This window comes from Sturnus vulgaris, chromosome 9 (genome assembly GCF_052056855.1).
Source record: "Sturnus vulgaris isolate bStuVul1 chromosome 9, bStuVul1.hap1, whole genome shotgun sequence".
NCBI lineage: Eukaryota > Metazoa > Chordata > Aves > Passeriformes > Sturnidae > Sturnus > Sturnus vulgaris.
Genome location: NC_142251.1, coordinates 4,996,719 through 5,022,224, shown reverse-complemented (window position 1 = coordinate 5,022,224; position 25,506 = coordinate 4,996,719). Strand labels below are relative to the sequence as shown.

The 25,506-nt window shown below is 44.5% G+C and overlaps 1 protein-coding gene across 3 annotated transcripts in view; it reads right to left on the bottom strand.

Annotated features, from left to right (window-relative positions):
- The window catches only part of GLIS1 (GLIS family zinc finger 1), a 179,239-nt gene extending 162,430 nt beyond the window's left edge, over window positions 1–16,809 (bottom strand). For 2 of the 3 annotated variants that reach the window (XM_014870607.2, XM_088169682.1), the window contains exon 1: window positions 16,442–16,809. In XM_014870607.2, the coding sequence (XP_014726093.2) occupies window positions 16,442–16,784 (343 nt within the window). In that variant the 5' untranslated portion in view covers window positions 16,785–16,809. The remainder of the gene's footprint in view (window positions 1–16,441) is intronic. The other variant, XM_088169683.1, reaches the window with a different exon arrangement.
- Window positions 16,810–25,506: the final 8,697 nt, after the last annotated feature.

Below are 25,506 nucleotides of genomic sequence, written 5' to 3'. Positions count from 1 at the left end.
GAGACTTCACTGGGGTCCCTTATCCATGCCCCAGCACCTTTCTGTGCAGCTCCTATTGTGTCCTAGGTGACTCACTCAGATTTAGCTCTGCCACAAGCTATCATCTTTTCCTGAGGTCCCACCCACTGACTTCTGTAGGATCTGGAATATGGTGGACAGTTCAGGTTCCTGTCTAAAACCAGGAAAATTGGATTGACAACAGCTCTAGAGACCTTGGGATAGGAAGTCAAATGTATTCCTCTCATACACTCTGAAATCTGAGAAACAAGTTTATAACTCAAGAGTTCAATTTTGACGTTTTACAAAGAAAATAAAGAATATCTAGGTCTTTTTCCTTAATGACTACGTTGATCACCCACATATTAGATCCTGCAAGTCCCATTTACCTCTGTGCAGATGAGCCTATACTCATGTCCAAAGCAGTTGTGAATCTGTGAATGCAAGGAAGAGGCTGACAATGGGGATTCCAGGAACTTCCTGGCTCTCACATCACTCAGCTGGCCACACTACCAGAACTGGGGGGCCATACTGGAACTGCCAATTGCACAGTGCCACAAGAATGAGACAGCACCCAGAGGAGGGGTCACCATCACAGCACCCAGAGGAGGGATCACCATCACAGCACTCCGGTGCAGCCCTTCACAAGTCAGGGTTTAGAGAACCAGCCCAAATGGCTGGGCAGTGACTCAGCCCTCGGCAGTGTTTCACAGGGCACTCTGGGAGTACACGAAATATTTTAAGTGAGAGGACGCTTCGTGCTCTCAGTGCCAGACACAGAACCAGTGTATGGTAGGCAGTTCCCAAGTGCTTACTCTCAGGCTACATCTAACCTGGCTGAACACCAAGGCCCTTTGCTGGCAAAGGAACAAGTCTCTTCCAAAAACCTACTCTAATTACGGCTGCTCTCAGGGCCCTTATAAACATCAAGTCCCACTTCCCAGCTCTTGTGTTTCCTTTTCCTTCAGTAACAGGATTTTTAAAAGAAATATAGTTTTCTGGGTCAGAAGACTCTAAGAGTCTACACATTAGAACAGTTTGATAGGAAAGTCATAATACTTGTAATTACCTGAGATCTTTTATCTTGTGTATCTCAGACAGACTCCAATGGTATCACCTGGCAAGGAGCCACAAGAGCTCTGCTACTAAACCAGCATGATAAGATCAGTGCTGAGTGGAGGAAATGCCAACAAAAATCTCCCACTTTTCCCTGGATTTTCACTCAAACAAATGAGTATATCACTCTAGTTCCCCACTCAACAAAGCTGCAGTGCCTGAAGGTTGGCCCCATCCTCCCTCAGCAACAATTAATAGAAGTGCAGTGTATTTTCTCTGACTCACTCTCCCACCCCACTGCTTGTCTAGTAGGCCTCAACTCCTTGGTGGAACAATAGATTATAACATGGCACAGCTTTCTAGGCAGCTGTCTGCATCATCTGCTGGAACTCACGATGGGAAGAATTGAAAATTAAATCTATTCCACCACTCACAGAAGATGCCTTAAAAGGAGACCCACAGAAAGCAAGAAGTGTGTAATACTCAATGCCAGAAGATCAAGCACCAGATCCAGAGAACTGTTTAGGCACTGAATTTCCACAGATGCCAATGGGAGTTAGGTGCTTGAATATCTCTCAGCATCATGCCTTTAGTAAAGCAAACTGTAAGGTTTGATTTTCCAGTAGTTCTACAATTCCTACAAATTCTTCTTCACCTCCTTTGAGGGGCAAGTCCTTCAAAGGAACGTCTAAGAAAGTCATCACACATTTGTCCTTCCTGAAAGTAGCCATTCTGTTCTCAAAGGGAACAGGCTGGACCTTATAAATGCATGAAAACAAAAAACAAAACACCACCTTTTATGACATTGCTCAGGTATCACTGCTTGGCTTCCTAGGAGCCATTTAAGTCCATGAATCTCTGAAGCAGGATCCTGTCTCTACTTACAGCTTACAGAGTGGCAAAGAAGCATCTGACAGGTACTGCATTGTAGAAGAATACCTGAGAGACATTAGCTACTCCTTAAAACTAATAGAATGTTTTTAATTGACACAGGCACCATTGAATTTCTCTGGTTCTTAAAACAACATAAAACAAAAACCCCAAGCAAATCTAAAAAAGCTACCACATTAACCAAAATTAATGTGGCAGGGTTCTGCAACTGAAAATCCATAAAGAAACTGAACTTAGCACCAAAGGGTGATCACTTGCCTCATTCAGAAATATAAATCAAAGATACCACCCAAAGGAAAGGGGAAGGCAAAAAACGCCCTTGTGATGACAGTTCAGATTGAAATTAATTTGCCCACTTGCAGAAATTCAGAAAGTGTTTGCTCTTGATTTTTCATCTCCACCACATGGCAGCTGCTTTCTCCCAGGGCACACACACACACACACACAGTGTTGTGGGCTGTAGGAGCAAGACAGCCAACACTGGGAATAGACACGTCCCGTGGTGGCACAGCAAGGAGCAGGCACAGCAGCCACTCCACAGGGTGTGCAGAGCCCTAGGTACACAGACAGACAGACTTGTGTCTGGCCCAGAGACTGACAGAGGGAAAGGTGTCACAAACATAAATCTCAGGCCAGGGAGCCAAAGAACTCAGCTGAATTTTAGTCACATGGGTATCCCTCAGTTTCCCTTGGCTGCCTCGACCAACTGTAGCCCAAAGTTGTAAAACCTGCCCACAGCTGCTCTGCTCACCCCCAACCTGATGTTTCACACTGTGACTTTATGCAGGCTTGTTTGGATCTAACAAGGTCCTTATTTTTCTACAATGCAGGAAATAAGGAAACCAGCCATCAATTATTAGAAGCGCAGCAGATCTGAGCTGCGTGGCTGTAAAACAGATTTTTCTTTAATGAAACTGAGCTGGCATTTGCCAGAAATAACAAGTGCCCAAGACCAAAATGTAAATCAAAACTAAAGGAGAGTTTTCAAAACTTTGAATCATTGGTAGCAACAGACAAGCTCAGAAGGAGGTTGGTATGATTTTGGAATGTCTTAAAAATGTGTGACTAATATGACTTCTGAAGACATTATTTGTGAGTTAGTATTTCAGTCTCCCCACAGAAAGAAAACATCATGACCAGAGAAGGCCAAAATGTTTGCTGTAATAACTGTGTTAGTATGTCACTATTGCTGGGCTAGGAAGGAGGCTGAGCCTTTGTTTTCATTTCAGAAAACAAAGAAAGGGAAGACATTAATGTTGAAAATCGTCAGTGCCAGGCAAGAGATTATCACAACCGTTATCCTTTCCCCACGTGTCCAGGTTTTAAACCCAGCACTTGGTTTTAGTTGGTCTCAGCCCAGGCCCTGGGAGGGAGCAGGTTCCATCACATCTCTGAACAGACTTGTCTAGTCCAGGAGGAGTGGTGCTGTTTGCTGAAGGAAGAAACATAACAAGAGGAAAGAAAGGGTGGGTTTGGAGGAAACATTCCTTGCTAGTGATTCCCTTGCCATAACTACTGCCCAAACTGTGTGACTGTGCTTGTGGCAATGCTCCTCCTTCCCTGTCCGTCCCCTACTCTTTGTCACAAAATCCAGAATGAGGGCATAAATTTGGCCTCATCTGGATGCCAGGCCCACGGACTGCACTGCAGAGGGCACACGAAGGAACTGCAGCACCAGGTTTGGAATCTGGTCTTTTACAGATTGACAGTGGAAGCCTTTGGCATGGTCCAGCTTGTCCACCTAGTGATTCTGCCACTGAATGCAATTGTCTGTGGTTGAAATTAATCATTTCTTCCACAGGAACATTCAGTCTCTCAGAATACCAGAAGGTTTATCCTTTCCTAAACCGTGCCAGGTTTATTATCCTTGCAGTGAAAAAACCCGTCTTCCTTCTTGTTTTACCATTCTCATTTTTGAGCCATGAGATACCATTCTGCACTCAAAAGAACCCTCAAGTTTCTCCTCTCTGGAACAGACCAGATTCCCTGTAATCTTCCATTAGCCCATGGGTACCACACACGGGTCAGCATCTTTCAGTTCTTCTCCAAATCCTTTGATTTTTCACAGCCATTTAAGAAAGTCTGAGCATTAATCTATCTTCCTGCAATCAGAATAATAATTTACAGAAGAATTACATCTCGTCCCTAAGTTTTAAAATAATGTATCATATCACCTCATACCCTATTAAAAGCGTTATTTTCTCATACCAGTTGGATGTGACATCCCAATCCTTTTCAGTGTCACTGCATTCCAGAACATACAGCCTCCCACCTATAAAAACAGTTTATATCCTCCATGCCAAGGTACTGCTTCATACGTATGACACAAGAAAATACCTGTTGTCCAGGTCCTGATGACATCTCAAGAAATCCATGTCAAATGCCAGTCACTTTCCTGATTTTTATTAAATAAAAATATTCCCTTAAACTGAAGGAACAAACTTTACTGCTAATGGCTTTCTATATTCTGTTAGGATTTCAGCAGAAACTATTCAAATACACTGGGAACTAAATTCAAACTTTCACAGTTGTATACAAAACACTGTCACTGTACAAAATATTTGTATCTGGTGTGCATCTCAATTTCTATAGATAAGTCAGTTTCTATTCCTTTCAAAAGGCATATTGTTTTCTATACCAGTATTTTTCTGCCATCAACATTGAATGTGACAATTCAAAATGCATCCCAGAAGCTAATCTTATCTACTGGCACATGTACCTCTGCCAGCCTCACTCTCAGGCTCGTTGCAGAACAAGAACTAGCTTGATGGACTCTTAAAAAGAAGAACAGCTTCCTTCAGCTGCTCTGTTAATGCCAATTCCTGCCACAATCCATCCCCACATATAAACAGTCTAAACTCCACCTGGACCATAGGGATGTAGATACAGCCAACAACTAAAGGCCCACAGTGCTGCAGGCCTTCAGTTAATTTGTGCATTTGGAAAACAGGATGCACTGCAAATGAATAATAATTCAATGTGAGCCTAATTCAGTATCAATAAGGCTATTTCCTTCTTCAGAACAATGGCTGGCATTTTCTATCCCCAACAGGCAATCATTTGTTAGCAATGGCATGTCCCCAGAATGCCACAGAACATTTCACAACTGCTTTGCACATAAAATCAATCATTTTCCATGCCCAGTTGTCCCACCACTGGCTCTCCAACTGGTGCTCTTCGAGCTCTTCACTCAGTCTGGTTTTTATTGTATGCCTTCTTAGTGTTTTCTTGACAAACAAATGAGTGGCCAGAAACACCAACGTTAGACAAGGAGGGATTTGAACGTTGTTGAGCAAGTCAAAGAGCATAGGAGCCTGGATTATTACAGCTTGAGAGACCTCTTCTAACTCTAGTGCCTAAGCAGTTGAATGTGGGAATTAAAAATGCCACAGGAAAGACAGCTGGGCCCGAAGTATTACATTCTACAGTAGGATTTCCATCAGCCTGTCTAAAAATTCCAGTGATAAACAACTCATGCCATCCTTGGGCACCATATGCCAGAAAATTAGTATTGTCCTAGAAAGTATCTTTCCTAGTGCCAAGCCCACATAACCCCTATGGAAGAATAAACCAATCTAGAAGACACAGAAGGTGCTGAAGATCAAGTTCACTGCACAAAATGTTTAGTTACTGAGAGAAAACCTACAGCCATACTCAGCTCAGAAAGGATGCAACAGGAGATTTCCTTCTGGACCAGAACAAGATCAGCGCCTCTGACAGATGTGTGGGCACCATAAACACAAACTGTAACTCTGATCTACAGATCACTCAGTTTGAAAGCTCCTTCCCACATACAACAAATTCTGAATCAGGGCTGCTCAGCAAACTAGCAAATGCTACAGTCAGCAGCTTTCACACTGGAACCTGTATCCCATCTCCCAGACTGTTTTCTCTAGTAGCAGTTAGTGTCATAATTCATTTTTATCTAAACTCTAGCCGGCTATGAGGCTATTTTTCACCAAGTTTTCTCTCAAGTTATTATCTAGGATCCAAAATTACTTCCCTGTCTCTTCAGAGTGACTGCTTGCTGCCGAAACATCTACCCCATGCATAAAACTTCTTTATCACCTCTGATGTTTACTGTTCTTAATTTTCAAGTCTTCCAGCAATTTCTCCAGCAGCTAATAAAAAAAATCTATTGTTGGCATTAACATTAGCCTGTAGCAAGGAAAGTTCCCCAAGCAGGTTAGTCTCATTTTGAGAAACTCAACCTGGGTACCGCTGAGGCTGCAAGTCTCTGCAACACACCAGTGTTTTCATTCTAACTTGTCAAATGAGCTGCACTTGTAGCCAATGCTATCATACATTTCAGCTCAAAACACTGATGATGATTAATCATCCCAGTGGTTTGCTCTCACCTTCTAGGTTTTTGTCCCTTTATGTTAGCTTTCTATGACTAATCTTCCAGAACATATCCACTTGTAAAAATATCTATGGAACTGACAAATGTAAAAGTAACAGGTATAAAAGTGCATTTTGACAAAGCAGTTTGAGTACTTATGCCAGCAATCTCTGCCTAATGGCTCCTGACAGGATGCAGCATAAGAGAAAGGAGATCTCATATGAATAATGATTCCAATAAAAGCCAGCCAAATCACCCTGACAGATTTTGAGTATTTACACATTCAGCAGACCAAAAGCTATTTACACCAGTTGCCATGCTTCCACTCATTTAGCCCACAATTCAAGTAAGTTACAACCCTTCCTATATATATATTTAAAAATAAACTAATAGCACAGTGGCAAAGTAAGGAGGCCAAGAGAGTAGAAAGAAAAGGTCACTAAGACTCAAGGGCAGGGAAAGAGCAAGTGGGCTCTAGTGGTAAATACCCTCTTAAATTTCCTGCATATCCATCCAAACCAGAGAGACGCTGAAATGCATGGGGATCTTTGTTCTGAAAGGAGAACCATCCACACATTGTCTGTAGCTTATCCCCACAAAACTATGACAAGTCAGCAAACCTCGAATAGCTCAAGAAGTCAAAGAAAAGAAATAAAAGCAGATTTGTGGTAAATTGGCAGGAGGAAAAATAAGAAGCAAACTGTTCAGATTAAAAGTGTGAGATGTCTTTTTCTTTTGCCAAGTGAACTGAGTCCATTCTTAGAGGACATATTTTTATGCATAAGCCCTCCAGAGCTCAAGTCTGCCTCCTTTTTATCCACTCTTTGATTTAAAATGGCATCACTTCAGATTTACACCAGTGTTAGGGACAATGGGATCAGGCCAGTTCAGTTTCAGTTGAACATAAACCAGCCCTGATAACTTCAAGGAAACTGAACATTACAACAATCAGATATCCAGAAAGAAGGAATTTAGTGTTGCTTTTTCTTGTTCAAGTCCTGGAGACAGTCTCAGCTGTGTGCAAAGTGTGTTCTGCCAGAGTGATGAGGATCTTGAGAACCTTGTAGCAGCCACCTGTGCCTCAAAAGCCCAGAGACACACAGTCCATGGGGCGATTTCTGCCTCAAGAACAATGCACCCTAAGAGACTCTGCCATCTGCTGGGAGGCAAGAGCAACTCAGAAAACTGGGGGATGGAGGGCAGAAATTTTCCTCTCAACAGGTACTTTATTCTTGGCTATGTGAACACAGCTCCCTTAATGTAGCCTCCTTTCCTTCACCTCAGCACATCAAGTGCTAAAATAAACGGGAGATTTTGTTCCTCTGCAACAATTCCGCAACTGACAGCACAATCCAGGTGCCAAGCAGCAACAAGCCCAACTCAAATGTTCTGGTAAAAACCTGACTCTCCCAAAGATAACAAAGATGGATTTTGCACTTTCCACCATTCATGCTTACAAAAACTCCCCAACAGGGGCAAACATCACAGCTAATTCCATGTAGGCAGGAGAGAAAGCCAGGCCAGGCACATGCTGTGCAGAGGGGCTGCAGCCACACTCCAGCAAGTGCCACCCCGAGCTGATACAGCCACGTCCTGCACCACCAGCAGATCAGACCTCAGACACAGCACAGCCACACCATCCCAACACTGCACCTGAACCAACAAACTCTGTCCCACGGCACAGACAATTAAGCTGGCCCCGAGAGTCTGCCCAAAGAACTGCCCTGTTTCTGGTTCCAAAACCGGCTTGTCCTTCTCTACACCACACTCTGCTGTGCTCTTGCTGTATACATATAATGAACAGTACACAGCTTTGTCCCAAAATGATAAAAAATAGTAGTCCAGAACAGAGTTCAAGCACCCTTGTCCTGTTAATCCAAAATAATTATATACTCAGCCATGTTGGCTGCTGGCACAATCCTTCACCACTTTGGCCTGTTTCACATACAATGGCTGACCACACCAGCTTTATACCCAGGTATGGTCTTGAACACAAGAAAAACTGAAGGTGAACATGCTGTGCTAACTGACCTTGGCACCTGAGCTACTGGGCTACAAGGGCTTGCACCCTTTTTTCTCCAGAAGAAATTCAACACTTGGATCTTCTCTTCTGTGTCTCAAAGGAACATGGAAGGAATTTTCAAAAATATTCAATACTGGCCTTCTCCTGAAGCCAACTCCCTGCAATTTCATCAGGAGCAGCAGGGCAAAGCAAGAGTTATGAAATCTTATGTTAAACCCTTTCTGGGATTTTCCCAGAAAATACTGGGTAATAAAACAAAAATTTCCTCTTTTATCTGTTCTCACTTTAACTCTCTCCTCTCTGTCCAGCACAGATGGGGACTGGAAGGTAGGCAGGAACAGTAAGTGCTACCTTAGAGTGAAGGGAGCCCTTCTGAATATAAACTGCTGCTTCCCTTGAGCACTGTTCCTGTTCCTATTTAGTCTCCTCTCCTCAGTCACTACAGAGATGTTCCATCAAAGAGCACAACTCGCAGTCATCGTGACTGATCACTCCCTCTCAGTGAAGGATTCAGGTTAAATCAAAGCCAGCTGCTTTAGAGGGGCAGGCAGCTAAGAAGTTAAACAAAATAATAATAAAAAATGCAATCTAGAACCTACATAGATAGGAAATCTACTCTTGTGGTTCAAATAAATAACTCTAAGGTATTTAAGCTTCATGCACAGAAAACAATTTTGTAACTTTTTAAGTCATCCTCTTTCATTGTTGTTCTGCCCTAATAACTCTGAAATGTGCTACTCATCTCTCCCAGTTAAATATCCTGTTTCACAAGCCCACTCCTAGATATCTGAAACTGCACAGCATTTCTATCTAGCTTTAGGCATCTAGCATTCCAAAGAATTAATATTTAAACTTATTATAAAGGAATGGGGATTGCGTTAAGCATGTAGTATTTAGCAAAACATTCATACCAATAAACTGCTGTGTTGCTTGTCTGAAGCACATTTATCATCCTTTAAACTCAAAAGAAAGATTATGCTCCAAAACTGACACATGTATCTATTTTCCTTTTAATACAACCAAGACTTAGATAGGATTAGAGAGTGGAAGCTATCAAATTTCAATTTTAACAATACGCTTAAAATTATATTATCTTTCTTTGCCTAGGGGATTGTTGACTTCAGTATTTAAGCAACTTAACCATAGCAAATTGTGAAAAAGCAGTGAATCACAGCACTTACTATTTTAAATAATCCTAGACCCTCTATCCCTTCTAGGGAAGAGTCTTATGTTAACATTTTTATACATATTACTGCTCTTATATCTCTTGATTATACATAAATGATTAAAGAAAATCTAACCTGTTGCAAGACATCACTAATTAGTATTTTTCCTCTTATATTAGCCTTTGATTTACACCTCACATACGTTCTCCCAAGCCAGCACATGTAATTTATTTACAGCACTGGAAGGCAGGCAAAATACATCATCTACTGTTATACAACCTTCTACAAGGTATTAAAATACCAGGCCCCTGGAGACACACTTCATATAGTTCAGCAAGTTCCAAAATAAACCAAACCACCAACCCCCTAAGCACTTAAAACAACAATGGACATCTGTATTAAAAAGTTAGATTTTTACTGTATTTGATGATGTCGCCTTAGTGTCATTTTTCCCTCTGGCTAATATGCAAACAACATGCAAGAATGAATTTTCTTTCTCCTCATTGTAAAACAACTAACAACTCTACAGCTCTCACAAAGCCCTCTTATCACACATGTAAATGCCAGAATTAAATGCAGTTAATGATGTTTTGCACTCATTTAACCTTTAGAATAAATCTGGTGCCGTAAATTCAATCACAGTGCTCCTTACCAATCCATTCGGTAAGATAATCACCTACATTCAAACATAATGATGGAGAAGTCAAACATCATTATTAGAGTTAAAGCAAAACAGTTGCTTTAAATAAAAAGATCTTAAGCACTTTGAGTTGAGTTGTAATGCTCAAAAATAACTTAAAATATAGAATTTGGATCAATTTCCTACTGCAGCTCTGGCAATGTCTCATCTGTTTTACAAGCAGTCCTCTGTCTGCAAATAATCATTAACAATCACTTCATATAGTCAAACTAATGACTGCAATAAAAAAAAAAAAAAAGAAGTCCTTGTTCCAGGTAACCAGTGAAGCACAGATTCTCAGAACAGCAAGTTCAGGTTCCAACCGAGATTTCACATACAGGGTGCCAGAAATGTAATAGGAGGGGAAGGAGAAAGGGGAACTCTTTGCCTCTATTCTTCAAAGCCTGTGCAGAAAGGCAGTGCCGGGCTGGTCTGCACCGATGGTTATCTGAATGGAGGGACCAGCCCTTGCTTTTCTTTACACGCCCCATTTACAGGCAATAAAACGGCCGGAGTGGTTCTAACTGGTCGTTCTATGTCACTGTAACGCTGCCTGCTCCCGGCAGAAGATAACAGCTGTGCCATATTCCCAAACACATACTTTTGCTATTGTTTGTACATTTATGGGGAAAGATTACGCTGCACCACAGTCACTGAGCACTGCCCTTGCTTTGGAACCCTGTATTCTGAGTTACAGCAACGTGCTGGGAAACAACGTTGGGTGGCTGAGGGAAAAAAAGAGCAAACAAACCCCAGTCTATTAAAAGCCGTTTCAGGCACTGTGAAATGATTACTAGATTGCACGCTTGGTTCAAGCTTGTTGACATACAATGATTGAAATCTGGAGTGCAAAATGGAGTGGTTTACATCTATTTTGCCTCTCCAATTACCCTGCCATCAACATCTTCGACAGTTCTAGAATCACTAAAAGGCAGAACTTCTAGAATAGTGGTAATTATGGTACCGAGTATGGAAATTATACTCACAGTACTACAGATTTCTCTCATAGACCATACGTTATTTCACTTCCTAGCTTACACATGGATTTAATAGAACCTTGTTATTTGTCCTACAAGTTTTTCCCTATACACAGGAAAAAGAACTTCTGCAATATTGGGATTGAAATACTGACCCATCTAAAGTTAGTGGCAAGACTCCTATTGATATTAATAATGTAGGGTAAAATGTTGTCCTTCTTATTCAACTAAAAGCCAAAGTACTTTACTGCAATGAAGCAGTACAGTCTCCTAGAAGACATTCATTTTAAATTTAGCAGTTTCACTAAAAACAATCTTGAAGCCCTCCCAGAACATGATCCCAAATACACTAAAGATCCTCAGCATACACTTAACAGTTTATGTGTATACAGGCTTTAACTCTTATACAAAGAATGTATTTCGGTTATATCTAAATTATAATTTAGAATGCTGTATGTAAAAAACTCTGTAGCTGATGAAACTGTTCAGAGGAACAGTAATGTACATACTTAACTACTTGCAAGATGTAGACTTTAATTTTTTTCTTACTATAAAAGAAGAAAGGATATTTTATTTCTCACTCCACTTAGCCCAGTATGTAACCTGCATTACTGTAATATTTCAAAGATAGAACAAGTGATTTCTTATTTTTAACTTCTATTCCTTCAAACGAAACTCAAAAAATTTTCTTCCAGTGATTAGACTTATTTCCTTGTTGAGAGTAATCTGATGTTATCTGTTATTCCATACAATTCTACACAATATTAAAAGAGATAAAACATCTATTCCCTTGAGCTTTTCCAGTAGCTGTAGTTTTTTCATAACGCAGAAAAGTTTTTTTGCTTTTACAAGTACTGAATGCCTTTATATGACTGGTTGATCATTAGATCTCCTGGTTTGTATTTGCTAAATATTCTCCACTAACGATTTCTAAATTACAATGGATTTAATGATTAGATACAATTAAACCTCTTTTAAATGAATTCCATGAAAGTCCCATCTTCAAGTCAGTGGCTGATTTTGCAACACAAATCATTAGAAGAACTTCCTTCAGCAGCAAGTAACTGAAAGTTATTTGCCTATTCAAGACAAGTAAGCATTATAGGCAGTTTAAGGGAGGAGAGGACAGTCACAATTTATTTCAAATGAATTTATGAACACATTCTCCAATTTGCAGTTTCTTCTCCTTTTTCTGTTAAAAAACAAACGGAGGCAACAAAAAAAGACCATGAAATAAAAATATAGTTCTGTAACTGTTGTAACATTCTGTTCAGACGAATCTTTCAATTCCTTTTTGTAGCAGAGTTCAAATGCAGCAAGAGTAAAAATAAATAATTATTAGTACAGCTCTATATAAAACTGAGTTTAGAGATCACCATAGCAGTGAATTTGTCTCTGTCTCCTTATCAGCTCACATCATATTTATCAGCTCTAGGCTGTCACACTTGCTCCAGTGAGATTATTCAGGTGAACACAGACAAGGTGTAAGAAAGAAAATGGCAAGATCAGGCCCAAGACCAGCCAATGCACCTAATAACCAAAGTATATATTTTTGCTTAGAATCCCAACAGTATAATATTATAATATAAGCTGTTACTTTCACAAGGACAGCCCTGATAACCAAGGAAATAGTCACAGGGGGATTAAATGGCAAGATTTACCTCTCGTCCTCAACAGTAGAAGGAAATTAATATGTTTCAATACATTGGTTGTATGTTTGCTGAAAGCAGCTACAGTTAACAACAAACAAAAAAAATCCAAGCCAGTTCTCCTTGTCTGAATAAAACATACTCTCAACAAGGAAACATCCAACTACTGCAACTTGACCAGCTTATTGTTTTGCCCACTGTAAGTTAATATCTGAAGTGGTTGCTGCAAAGGTCCGGGCCATTTGGATGATTTCCCAGTGGCACAGCTAACAGGATAAATCTCGTCATTTCTACTGAGTCATGAATTAGGTACACTGAACAAAACTGGAAAAGAATGAAAAGAAGTGTTTCCTGGTAACAACCATAATCAATGTCATTTAGAAACTGAGATATTTGGCATCTTTATAGATCACTCTTTTGTCACCACTAAAGCCTTCCCAAAAGCTGCTTCTCTGCAGACAATAAGTATTTTGCCCTGTGTTACTTTCAAAACTGCAATACCATAGGCATGAAATTCAACAACACAGAACTAAAGCCACAGAATCCCAGGAAAACACTGTAAAATGGACTTCATACCTTACAGTGGTTATTCTATGCCAAATGCCTCTGAAAAGCAGCGTCTGTATGCAAATACTCTGCCTTGTGACACACAGGGAAATCAATGACCAAGAAAAGCGTGGTGCCTATCACAGCCAGCCACATCAGAAGGGGTTGGCGGGGTGAAAACTGGGCATTTATTTTAAACAGCTCCCAAACAGAAAAAAAACATGAAGCACAATCCCAAAATACTGGTATTTTCAGCAAACAACCAACAGCTCCATCTTGAAAGGTTTAGACCCAAATGATGTGATTCCCAGAAGTAATCCCCACTACAACCCCTCAAGTTTTTGCTTCGCTGTTCAGAAAGTCCAGGAAAGACTTGCTCAGGCACGGAAGCATTTTGCAGGATCGTAACTTAAACACTGTGAAGCATCAGAGTAACACCACGGAGACATTACAACAGCAGGATACTTCTTCCCCATTGTGATTACTTCAAAGCTGCCCTTTTTATTAGCAGAGCAGTGTATCATTTTGATTCATTCTTTTTGGAAAAAAAATTTAAAGTAAGATTTGTTTAGGGAAAAAAACCTTACAGGCAACTATAAAAATCAGTTTTGCTCTTATTAGAGAGCGTCTTTTACACTCCCTACTCGCAGCTTCAACTGTGGATAAACCAAAACCAGGAGGCACATTCTGTAATCTAACCCAGACTGCAGAGGGAATTACTGGGTACATGGCACTCTGGGGCTGGAGAACAGGAGACACACGGCACGATGGTCTGAAATCAAGATGTCATCAGTTTCCTTCCCAAAACCTTTCACTGGGTGTTTCCCTCACCTCCACTTCTTAGCTTTATCTTGGTGTATTACATGCAGCAATCCCAGTCCTTTATCCTCCCGAGAGAACCAGGGCTGGGAGATGGTTTGCACTGCTCCTTCAAAGAGCAGCAGCTCTCCTGGCTGCAGCAGTGCCCACTTTACATACACTCTGATTTGTGAGCTGGAGCACAGTGAGCACTCCAAAATGCCCCAGTGGACATGAAAGCACCTGCTGACACTGTCCAGGTCAGAAGGAGCAGCACATCCCACACATTTTAAATCAGACTCAGAATGTTACTTTAAATTTAAATTTCCCTAACTCCTCCTGAAAATGTCTTATTGGTGGGGGAAGGAAGGCAAAACCAAACTAAACAAAAAACTCCAACAAATAACAGGAAGCCACCCAAAAAACTCAGTGCTGCCATCTTTGGAAAAATCCAACATTATCCATCAAACCCTCCTGCTCAGTTAAATGAACCCTATCCTGTCCGTGGACACCTCCTACTTACTCCCATGACTCAAGTCACCCATACACTGAAGCAACCACAAGGTAACACCCTGGACAGAAAATATACTAAAAAAAAATAGGAACAAAATTTAAAACCCTTTTTTTTCCCCCAGTGGTGAAAATGGGAAATTGATCAGTCAGGAAGGATGAATTAGGAACCTTCTCCCATGCCCACCTACATCTCTACTGTAACAGTCACAAGTGAATGCAAAATTAAATTCTTACTGATTCCCTCCCTACACCCCTACCCTCTGCAACAGCAAGAGGGACATGCATGAAAAGAGAGCTAAACAGCTCAAAGGAAAAAAGATTTTAAAAGTGTTTTAACAATCTGCCTGGACAGGGCATTGCATGGGCAGGATTTTAAGCTAGTATGAGCCCTGTGAAGTGGCACTAACCTCACCCGTGGGACCACAAGGGACTAGAACACCCCTCGAGTCCCTTCCACAGGCAGCAGCTGCAGCAGCACAGTGGCACAAGAGCTTGTAGGTCTCCCTTTATACTATGTGAATCCTCCTTCTCCCCCCTCCAAACAGCAGTCTGTGTAACAGACCTTCATTTCATTCCTGCCAAACATTAACAACCTTTTTTTTTTTTTTCAATCAGGAGAGAAGAATTGCAGCATTAACAAACAGAAAAATAAAAAAGGTAATTTATAACCTGCTGCTCCACTCTGTCTGTATTCAGTGGTGATGAACAAACACATCCTAGAGTCTGTAGGACAGACCTAGCACAGATCGAGGTGTTCATTAACATAACTTCATGGCAATGAAAGGTGCCATCACCCTAGGTAACAAGCTCACAAAAGAAAATGTCACTAGTCCAAGGGCATGCAGCCTACTTTTAATTTTCAGAAGAATGGACAGAACTGGAAACAATCCCAGTGAGAACAGTCTTACACCGACAAGATAACTGCATGTACGTATCTAAAACAGAGAATGAGAATGGACTGAGGAGAAAAAAGGGAATTACCTTTTAACATCACAGAAAACATTTTCTTGATGTTAATAACCTTAGGTGTACATAAGTCTCTGCAATCAACTTTGCAGCATAAAGAAATGCTCCAATTCCCTCTGAACCCATCCAGTACTACCTTAGAGGGATTATCTTAAAACTGAATTTTGATTAACAAATTTCAGCTGAGTTAATAAATTCTAGTTGAAAAGTGTAATTAACAGATTTTTTAGTAGGCAACCCCTTACCCTACTTCAGTGCCACTTCTTTAACGATGACAGCTGAAAATCAGGCATTTGTTAACTACCAGAATTTGACCTTTCGGGCACCAGGAGCTCCCAAGTCAGAGGATTCACCGCCTGAATCCAGCATTCGTAACACCTCCTTGAAATACCAACTACAAAATCTAAGCAACCGTGGTGAAACTGCTGAATAAGAACGAGGCATTTATTGTCAGCCAGGCACGCTCACAAACAAACATCCCAAAGCACTCTCTGGTGCGGGACAGACCAGCTCAGTCTTCAGCACCAACCCCAAAACCTTCGAGACGCGACCGCATGAGCAGCACCCGCTCAGGACAATTAAAGATGCTGGTCTCAAGATATTTTAAATATTATTGAGAGACACTCAGCTTCACACTAGCAAAGCACAGTCTGGTTTATCCTGTCCCTCCAAGGTGCTCAGTAAAAAAAGTTTTAAAGCTTGAAGTTAAATAAACAAGTTAGAAAACACACTGACGAGGGGAAAAAAAGGGGGAGGGTGAAGCTTGTTACGTTTTTATTTGTTTGGTGAATAGGTTTTTGGTGATGGCAGTGTTCAGTTCATGCATTTTCAAACTCACCCTTCACGCTCTGATGTTTCTGCTGCTGGAAATAATCTTTCGAGCCTCTAGCGCATCGCAGCTCCTGCGCCCTGGGCAGAATCGGGATCCTCTCGAATATGCTGGGTCGTTTGGGGATGAAATCTAGCAGAGGTGCTGACATTTCAGGTGGGCTCTGCTGAGGCTCCGTGTGGTCACTGCCGTTGCTGACAGATACTTTAAAGGACATCTGAGGATTCAAGTGAGCTTTAGCAGCGCCGGGACGAGTCACCCTCGGCAGATCCTTCAGAGGCGCTCCCTGGCATTTGTCGGTCACCTCGAGGCGGGCGCTGTCTCTCGGAGCCGCGGTGAGCTCACAGTGCATGTCCGCTCGCGGCCAGGGCCCTGGGCGCTGTCCTGCAGCGAGCAGCACACGGGCTGTCAGCGCGGGCGGCCGCCCCGGACCCGCCGCCTCTGCCCCGTGCCCTCCGTCCCGCCGCCTCCCGCCTCAGCCCCGCGCCGCCAACGGCCGATAACGGCCGCGCGAACCCGCAAACCTCAGCCCCTGTGCCCTCAGTCCCCGCCCGCTGTCCCGCACACACCGGCCGGACGGGGGAGGACCCGGGGCGCTCGGAGCCCGGCGGCGGCTCCTCCGTAAGGGACGGGGCGGCCGGTGCCGCGCGTCGGCTTCGCTCCCTCTCTAGGCAACACCGCCGGGCTGCTCGGAGCCGCTCCCGGGAAGGCGAGCGCGGCCGGGAGGGGCGGGGAGGGGGCCCGGCACACGGGCGGGTTGTTTGGAGGCCGGTGCCTTTCAGCTGAGGCATCCGAACAGCGGCCGCCCCGGCAACCACGGACGCGGTGGCAAAGCGGGTTCACTACCACCGGACTCACCGCGGTCCCCGAGGGAGGGAGAGAAGGGGGAGAGCCCGGCCGGGCGCGGTGACAGCCGCGCCCCCGCGCTCCTACCTGGGAGGGGCCGCCCGGGGGGACGCGCTGCCCGCCGGCTCCCGCCGCCGCGCCGGGCGCACGGGCTCAGCCCCACTCCCCCGCCGCAGGGCCGGCTGCCAGAGCGCAGGCGGCCCGGGCCATTACCCTGGCGCGGCGGCGGGGCCAGTCGGGGCGGGCAGGGGGAGGGCTGTGCCGCCGGGGCCGCCCCTCGGGGTTTGGCAGCGGGGTACGGCCGCGGGCCGGCTCCGGCTGCGCATCACGGAGCGCGGCAGGGGGGTCGCGGGTACCCCGTGTTTCGTTTGTAGGAGGGTCAGGCTGGGGATAGGTGCGCCCCGGGTCCGCACCTTCCCCGTAGCCGCCCGGTGGGGACAGTCCCTGCATTTGCCCACTTGCCTCCCGAGAGGTCCGTGATTTTCCCTCCCGCTGCCATGGGTCAGGACCCTTTCCCTTTGCCCGCGGTCGTCGAGGATCCTCGTACCTGTCCCCAGGCAATCTGCTGAGGCATGCGGCTGCCCCGGCAATGCACAGCCACGAGCCAACTCGCCACTGAGCAGCTGGCGATGCCGTATAAACAACTTGTGTGCGAAAGCCACAGCCACTGCAGCATGTCACAGAGGAGCAGCGGGAGAGAGCATAGCCTTGCCAAGGACAGGGGCTGGGAAGCAGGAGATGTGTTGGAGGTGGGTACAGCCTGGCCAAGATGTCACTCTGGTGATGCAGTTCTAGCTGCATTCAGTGCTTCAGTCTATGGACAAGCATCGTTCCCTGCCTGCCCTGCAGGTGCAGGAGCCGGCCCGTGCCCGCAGAGACAATTAAGCTAGCTCAGAGCAAGCAGCACAGCACAGTGACATTTGCACTGGCTCCTCCTGGGCCAGCTTGGGTCTGGAAGCAATCTAGTTGGGTTTATTAGCTTGGGCCTGGTTCCAAGCAAATGTAGGCTGAGCCACAATGTGCAGCTTTGCAGAGAGCTGTACCAGCCCACACTTCTCTGGCTCAGAGATGTCTGCACCCTCCTGCCCTACACGCTGCTGTCAGCACAGGTGCAGCACAGCAGGTCTGTAACACACCAGGACAGCTCGAAGATAGGAGAGACTCGGAGTCAGCCCTGATTTACATGGGCGTAAATCAGGCAGACATCTGGCTGGAAATCCTTGCTTGTTCACAGCAAACCTAAAGGAGAGGCTTGGGAGATTTAGCACAAGGAGGAAGGACAGCTACTGAACTGGCGTCTTGCTACACCCCTCCTGAGGAGCGTCCCGCAGCGAGACAAGCGATCTTCATCTTCTTGTAGCACAGATGCTGCACAGAGTGCCTCACTCACAGTTTTATCCAAGCCTTAATAACATCTGCCACGCTGCAGTGTACAGAGTGCAAGAATGCCCAGGACAGCAGGGCATGACTTTTTCTTGGCAGATGCTATGAATGTTGTGGACTTAATGGGAGGGAAGCAACTCCCAATAAAAGATACAAGATCTTCAGATAGAACAAGTAGTTCTGGGAGAAGCAGTACTAATGACTCTCATTTGCAATGCCTCTCCTCATTCCTGCCTAGCGTGGATGACCTGAGGTCTACCAAGCAAGGAACTTGCCAGCCTTTCCCCTCAGTAAGGGCAGTTAAAGGGTCATTTTCTTCTGTAAGACCATGCCTGAAATTGTCAGAAGTTAATAGCTGTTTGTCAAATGTGGTTGAAAACTGGTAAATGTCCTGTGAATATCTTAGTGGGAACAAGAAGCTACAAAAAGGGAGAAAATTCTCACCTTATCTATGGGAAACAAAACTGACTATCAACTAGCTGGCACAAACACTGAATTGGAATGGTAATATCCTGGGGACTTAGGAAAACAAAGTAAAAGTTTTCAGTGTACTTTATCACACCACCTCTTGGTGCTCTGCTAACCTGTGCCCCATCCCCCAGTCCTGTACATCCATGGGCCCTCAGGACCAAGCTGTTCCTTTTCTTTGCTGTGGAAATGCTAAAGGCACCTAGCAGTACTACCACAAGCAGTAATTATTTAAGACAGAAATACATCGTGGCAATGGCCTAAACCTCAGTTGAGATGAAATGACAGTAAAATTTACCGAGGGAAATATTCCAGAAGGCAGTGTAACCAGAGAAATCCCACTGCTTCCAGTGCAGGAAATAAATAGCATTTAGATGGATTCTGAACGTGGGCTCATCTTGTGCAAATTATTACAGCTATATTGATACATGCTGCCCAAATATCTAGAGGGAGTTTCCTAGAAAACAGGGAGTTTTAGATATATTTTGTACCTTCCTGGAGGGATTTTCTTTTGTGGTTAGGGATTTTCCCACAGCAAGCAGGGGAAGCTCGTTAACCCTCATCGCTGCATTCTATACCTGAAAATGTGTCCTGCTCTCAACCGCTGCTTGTTTTCCTCACCAATATCCAGAACTTTGTGCAGAACACCGGCAGGTGCCGCCACTGGCTCAGCAATCGCCCAGGGCTGGGCTGTCCATGGGCAGGAGCAGGCACGGAGCCTCCCATGCGCTGGGCACCCTCTACAAGCCAGGAAAGGCTTGGGGTGAAGCACAGCCCAGCTCCAAGCTCCAACAGCACTGAGGGTAAAAGCCCCTCACACCGAGATTAATTTCTCCGTGGCAGATCATGTCACAGAAACACAGACCTCATAGCTCAAGCTGCGGGTCCCCATATTCCTCCTGCAGGAAATGAGGTCCCCTGGACTCAAACCTGTGCTCACAGCGCTGTTTCCTCAGGTTCCAGTAAGGCATTTGGCAGCTGCCCTGTCTTTAGTGGGACTATGCAGCTGGGGATGCCCAGCCCTGGCCCTGAGCAAGAGAAACAGGTGGTGGATGGACATTATCTTCCAGACCTGGGTGTGTCCCATAGAGATTTCACTCCTAGAGCTGTTCCAAAGCAATGACTTGGCCCCTCTGCCGAGTCCACAGATGTGGAAGGAGCAAGTGCTGGGAGAAACAAATGCTCCTTGAATAACTGTACTAATGCAAGAGTTAAGTAGTCCCTTTTGTCTCCCTACTGAATCAGAAGATACTTCATTTGTTTTGGTTCTGGAACAAAGGCCAAGCAAGTGCAATCATGGCTGCTGAGACTATTCCATGTCCGGGGTCACCACGACTTTGCTGCATGCACGAGCTGTACAGCACACACTGATGTTGTCACTACATCCATGAGCTAGATGGGTGTCTCCCTCCTTGTGTCCCTGTGAAAACCATTCATTGGCCTCTCTCCCCCATGACAGCAATATTCTGCCCTTAGGAAAATGGGGGGAAAGATTTCTCTCTATTAACCTTCTTGTTCAGCATTCCTAATTGCCAAGGGCTGCGGTCACTGGTCATGGCATGGCCCACATTTAGGCCATTTTGCTTTTCTCTCTGTTAATGATGTCACCATTGGCAAAGCAAACCTTTCAGTTGAGGCAGCCAGCCATTCTGCCATCCCTGCTTCATTCTGAGTCACATATGAAAAGTGAGGTTTCAATTTGGTATAAAAAACATCCAGAGGAATGAAAATGCTCGCCTGAATATCCTCTCACTAGGTCAAGTACACAGGTGCTAAGTAATTAGAGTTGCCCATCTACCTATTTGCTCCTAGCTGGTGAAAAGAAAGAGAAAACAGGTAGTAGTCTAAGGCTAGCTTGGGCCAGAGTGAAATTGTACCAGTAAGGAGAACAAGTTTGAAAATTTTGATACATTTTCCCTACTGACACCAGCCATGATCAGATCATTGCCATGACAATGTTTTCAGGCCTACAGGTGCTTTTGCAGACACTCAAAAACCTCTTTGCTCTGAACAATCCCCATGCTCACAGCTGCACAGGCAGAGGCAGTTTCCTGCCTTGAGAGCTGCATACACAGGAGGACAGTGAGAGATCATCTGTAACAGGAGGGGGGAAAGGACATTGCATGAAGGAGACTCCAGTTCACCAACTGCAGCCTTGAAAGCTCTTTACCTTTGTCAGGAAGTGACGGCTGTAACCAGCCAGCGTCACAAACCGGATCTTTGGGAAACTCGGAGCAGCTGAAACCTCCCGTTCCCCAAGCAGTTCTGTGGGAGGAGTGAAGCAGAACGGATACAGGTAAGGTGAGCTGTGCAGAGCAAACAAGCAGAGGTGACGTATTAATCTCTAGTTCACATATTGAAATCATCTACTCCAGCAGGCAGCAAAAGGAGATTTTGAAAGGACACAATTGAAATGGTGAGAACTTTGTGTAACTGCTGCAGTGCAGACAGAGGTGGGAGGTGTTACCATAAGCATTCTCTTAATACTGGGCAAAACAAGCTCTCTGGTGGGAGGATAACAAACTTTATTATAAATAACCTGGTTGCAAAGGAGCTGTCAATTCATGCACAGCAGTTTATTTACAAAGGCATGCCAAGTCCAGACTTGTTTTTGTTTTAATTTACTGCACCACAGATAGCAAAAGAGAAACAACCAAACAAAAACTGAGCCAAAGGAATTGTCTCTGTGAGTATGCCCATTTCTTAGAGATTGCCCATATCCCTTTAAGGCAGCACAAAGCCCTTCTTTACAGTGGTTTGAAAATGACCTCCTAAATTAAGGCAGCAGGGTCAAACTGACCACACATTATCTAGTGATGGACTCAACTATTGCCTCATAACTTACAGATTTGTTTATAGTTCTTGTAGTTAGAAAAAAGAAATTCCTCAGATCACTCTGACTTATCTTTTAAAAACAAATGTCTTTACAATAGCATATTTTGGGAAAATCGCATGGTAATCTTGACTCCACCTTTGTCTTGCAGAAACTGCAAGAAACAACCATCATCTTCAAAAGCCACTAACACTACAGATCCCTCCTGCCTCCCCAGTTAACTGGCAGATCACTCCTGTGAACTTTGAGGAAAACACCTCTAAAGAAGGGTCCAACCAGGCTCCATTCAGGATGTGGTTGTTTACACCTGCAGTTAGTTTCCTCAAACATTCATCTGTACTATTTCTCTGCATCAGTCCATAAACAGATTCATCTCTTACACCATATATACACAACACAGGTAATAAAATAAACTTAAATCATAAACAAACAAACAAACAAAACCCCCACAAAACAGGACAACTTAAGAATGTTCAGCTTGTAAAATCCAGTCCTTGGCACTGGGACATGCCAGGACTAGAATTGCTGGTACAAATTTGACTCATGCCTACTCTAAATGAGTTACAGAACTGGAGTTATAGCATGACCTCCAGTTATTTTGCCTGGAGTTCCATACATTCAATGCACTGAAGACAGTGATTGCTGAATGAGCTGCTAGTCACTCTTCTGTTTTCTCTTCATTGGCACAGTGTCTGGGCCACACAGTGAATGTATTTACTGAACACCAGCCAAGCCCTGTTCAGAATACAGAATTATTCATTTACTCCAGGGCATTTCTTTGGTGTCCATCACTGCAGCCTATTGATTTGGACACAAACATTTCGTTATCATCACTGGAGGTGAGGGAGGGTGGGGTTAAACTAAACCCCATTTTACAACAGGGGCCCAGAAGCCAAAATCTTCTGTTTGAGTGCTAAACTTTGACAAAGATCGACTGCTTCCCTCACCCTTCGCTCCAGGTTATTTAGCATTTCCCATCATTGTCTATGGTAAAACTCATTTCCAGTTCCATCAGTTAAATTCAACCCTTGGTGTCCCAAACAGAACATGCAGAATCTGGAAGATTTGCAAACTGGTCACCTGCATCAGGATCTCTATGCAAAGCACAAAAAAGACAAATCCATTTTTCCCTGGCAGTTTTCAGCTTGCACTTCTTACAAGAGTGGACTTTCTCTTCCTAAAATACACTGTGGTTGCTGATAAAACTTTCCTAGAACTGATTGCCAGTGGGTGCAAAGACAAAAGCCCCTCAGTACCCAACTCTGAGATGCAGCCGTGCTCAACCCAAAACTTTTACCACCCTGACAAGGTCTGCAGCCTGGACCTGCTCTGAGCTGTGAACAGCCAGGGAACCCAGTGCCTTGCAGAGCTCCTGCCCCATCTCCCTGCTCCTCAGAGCTTGCCCTGGAGGTAGACACATTGTCTGTCTCTTGAGCTAAAACTTCAAACCTAGTAAGCCCACAACTGGAGCTTGCTTAGCAAGAGGAGAGAATGATGCTTACACATAATCATCAACAATCTTTGACTTGCAGGCAGTTATAGATTTCCATTCCCAATTCCTGCAAAATTCCTCCAGGGCTCTTGTCATACATTTTCAGACAAGATGTCATTATATACAACAGCCCACCCCAGCCGTGTGTTTTAGGAGTCAGATTTAAAAGTGGAGTTATTCAAGAAGTAAAAGGCAAAGCCTGTAATTTTTTGTGTGTTTTGGGCAGGGGTAGAGAGGAACTCACAGTACACTCAGCACTGTTCCTTTGATGGTTGCATGAGTACATACACGTGGCTTAGGCCAGAGTTTTCTCTGAAATTCTTCTTACTGTAGGAACTGACTCTGTAGGGAGATAGAAAAAGAAACTAAAGAGGAAATTCCTGTGCCATCACCATATATTCAAGGGATCATCTTGCATATCCAACAGGAAACTATTCCCACTTGAATTTCTGTTTTGTTCTCATGGCAGGCTCCAGAGACCCCATGTTCATCTGTCTTCTGACTGACTAGCTCTACTGTCCCAAGATTTCTTTTAAGGAAAAAAAAAAGGTGAGGTCTTCTCTAAGTTTTCTTTTTTTTCTGAAATCTGAGCATGGTGCAGGTTTTGCTCTCTCAGACACAAGGGAGCTGCGCTGTTTGTTTATTCTTTTGTGCAAAGCCAATCTACCAGATGCAAATCTCTACCACGAGTCTGCAGCAAAGGAAAGCAACGTTCTACATCCCCTTACGACACAAGAGCTTGGCAAACCACATTCCAGGCATGTCCACAGCACCCAAACGCATTTAATCCACACAGCAAATACATTAACACCGTACTGGTGATGGAAAATATCAAAGACCACAGAGGAGGGAGGAGGGTGTGGGGATAGTGGGAAGGATTCTCAACTGGTAATGTAGTGTCTGTGATAATTCCACACAGACTTCCACTGTTTCATTGCATCTTCGAGGAGAGGTGGTGATAGGAGTGGTGGGAGCATGGCTGCCGTCGGTGTGTGAAGCCCTGCAGCTACAACACACCTGCCTGAACAGGGAAAGCACTGCGAGCTGCCACCAATCATCCCGCAGGGAAAGGGGCAGCACTGTATGTGGCAAAGCACCTCCACAGCCAAGAGTGCTCCCGAGGCCACTTCCTATGGATTCCATACACCCACCCACCCCCAGGGCATCAGGCCCTCCCCAGGCAGAGCCCCCATCCCGCAGGTGGCCACGGGCAGGAGCTGGGGGAGGCCTGGCAAGCACAGAGCCCGCACACTGCAGCACTTGCCTGTGACTGAACAGGTACCAGAACATGGATCAGCGAGAGCCTGGCACTTCCCTGGCAGCCCTGGGAGCTGGAGGAGCGTGGTGGGAAGTGGGAAGATGGCTGGACACCGAGCACAGCACACACAATGCAGCCTCTGTTCAAAGCACGCAGCAACAGAATCGAAACCACTTCATTTCAAGGGGCATTCAGGCCTGGAGCCGCGACTGGCACCGGGACAATTCTCCAAAGTGGCAGAGCTCCTGTTGAGGGAGCGAGTCCTGCCCAGCTCCCGTGGATACAGAGGTGTGCAAGAGCTTCAAGGACCAGGGCCTCGGCATTTGTCCACCCACAGTCTGAATTTTCAAAGCTGTATCTCAGAAAATGATGCAAGATAGGCTTTTTTTCACATTTATAATTGATTGCTCAAGAGCTTAAGCCTCTATTTCATTACTCCCCTTTAACAGCAACATGTATCTGAACTATCAACCACGTACCTCTCCACTGCTGCAGTGGATATTATTTCAGGTACTCTTGACTGCAGCTCACCTGTGGGAGAGGCAGGTTATTCACAAGGTTATCAGAATTCTGTTTCACCTGTGCATGCAGCAGGCAATCCAGCAACAAGATGCAGCTCAGCTTTGAGATGAATTAGACAGATGAAAAGTATCAGGCTTGAGGGATCCAGTTTAGTTGCAGCTACACAGAAACCAACTGTAAAAAGGCTTTATTTTTTTCCTCAGTATCCAGAATGCAGAACTGAACTCAGGAAACTCTTCCCCTACCTCACAGAGGCTTCACAGACTGATTCT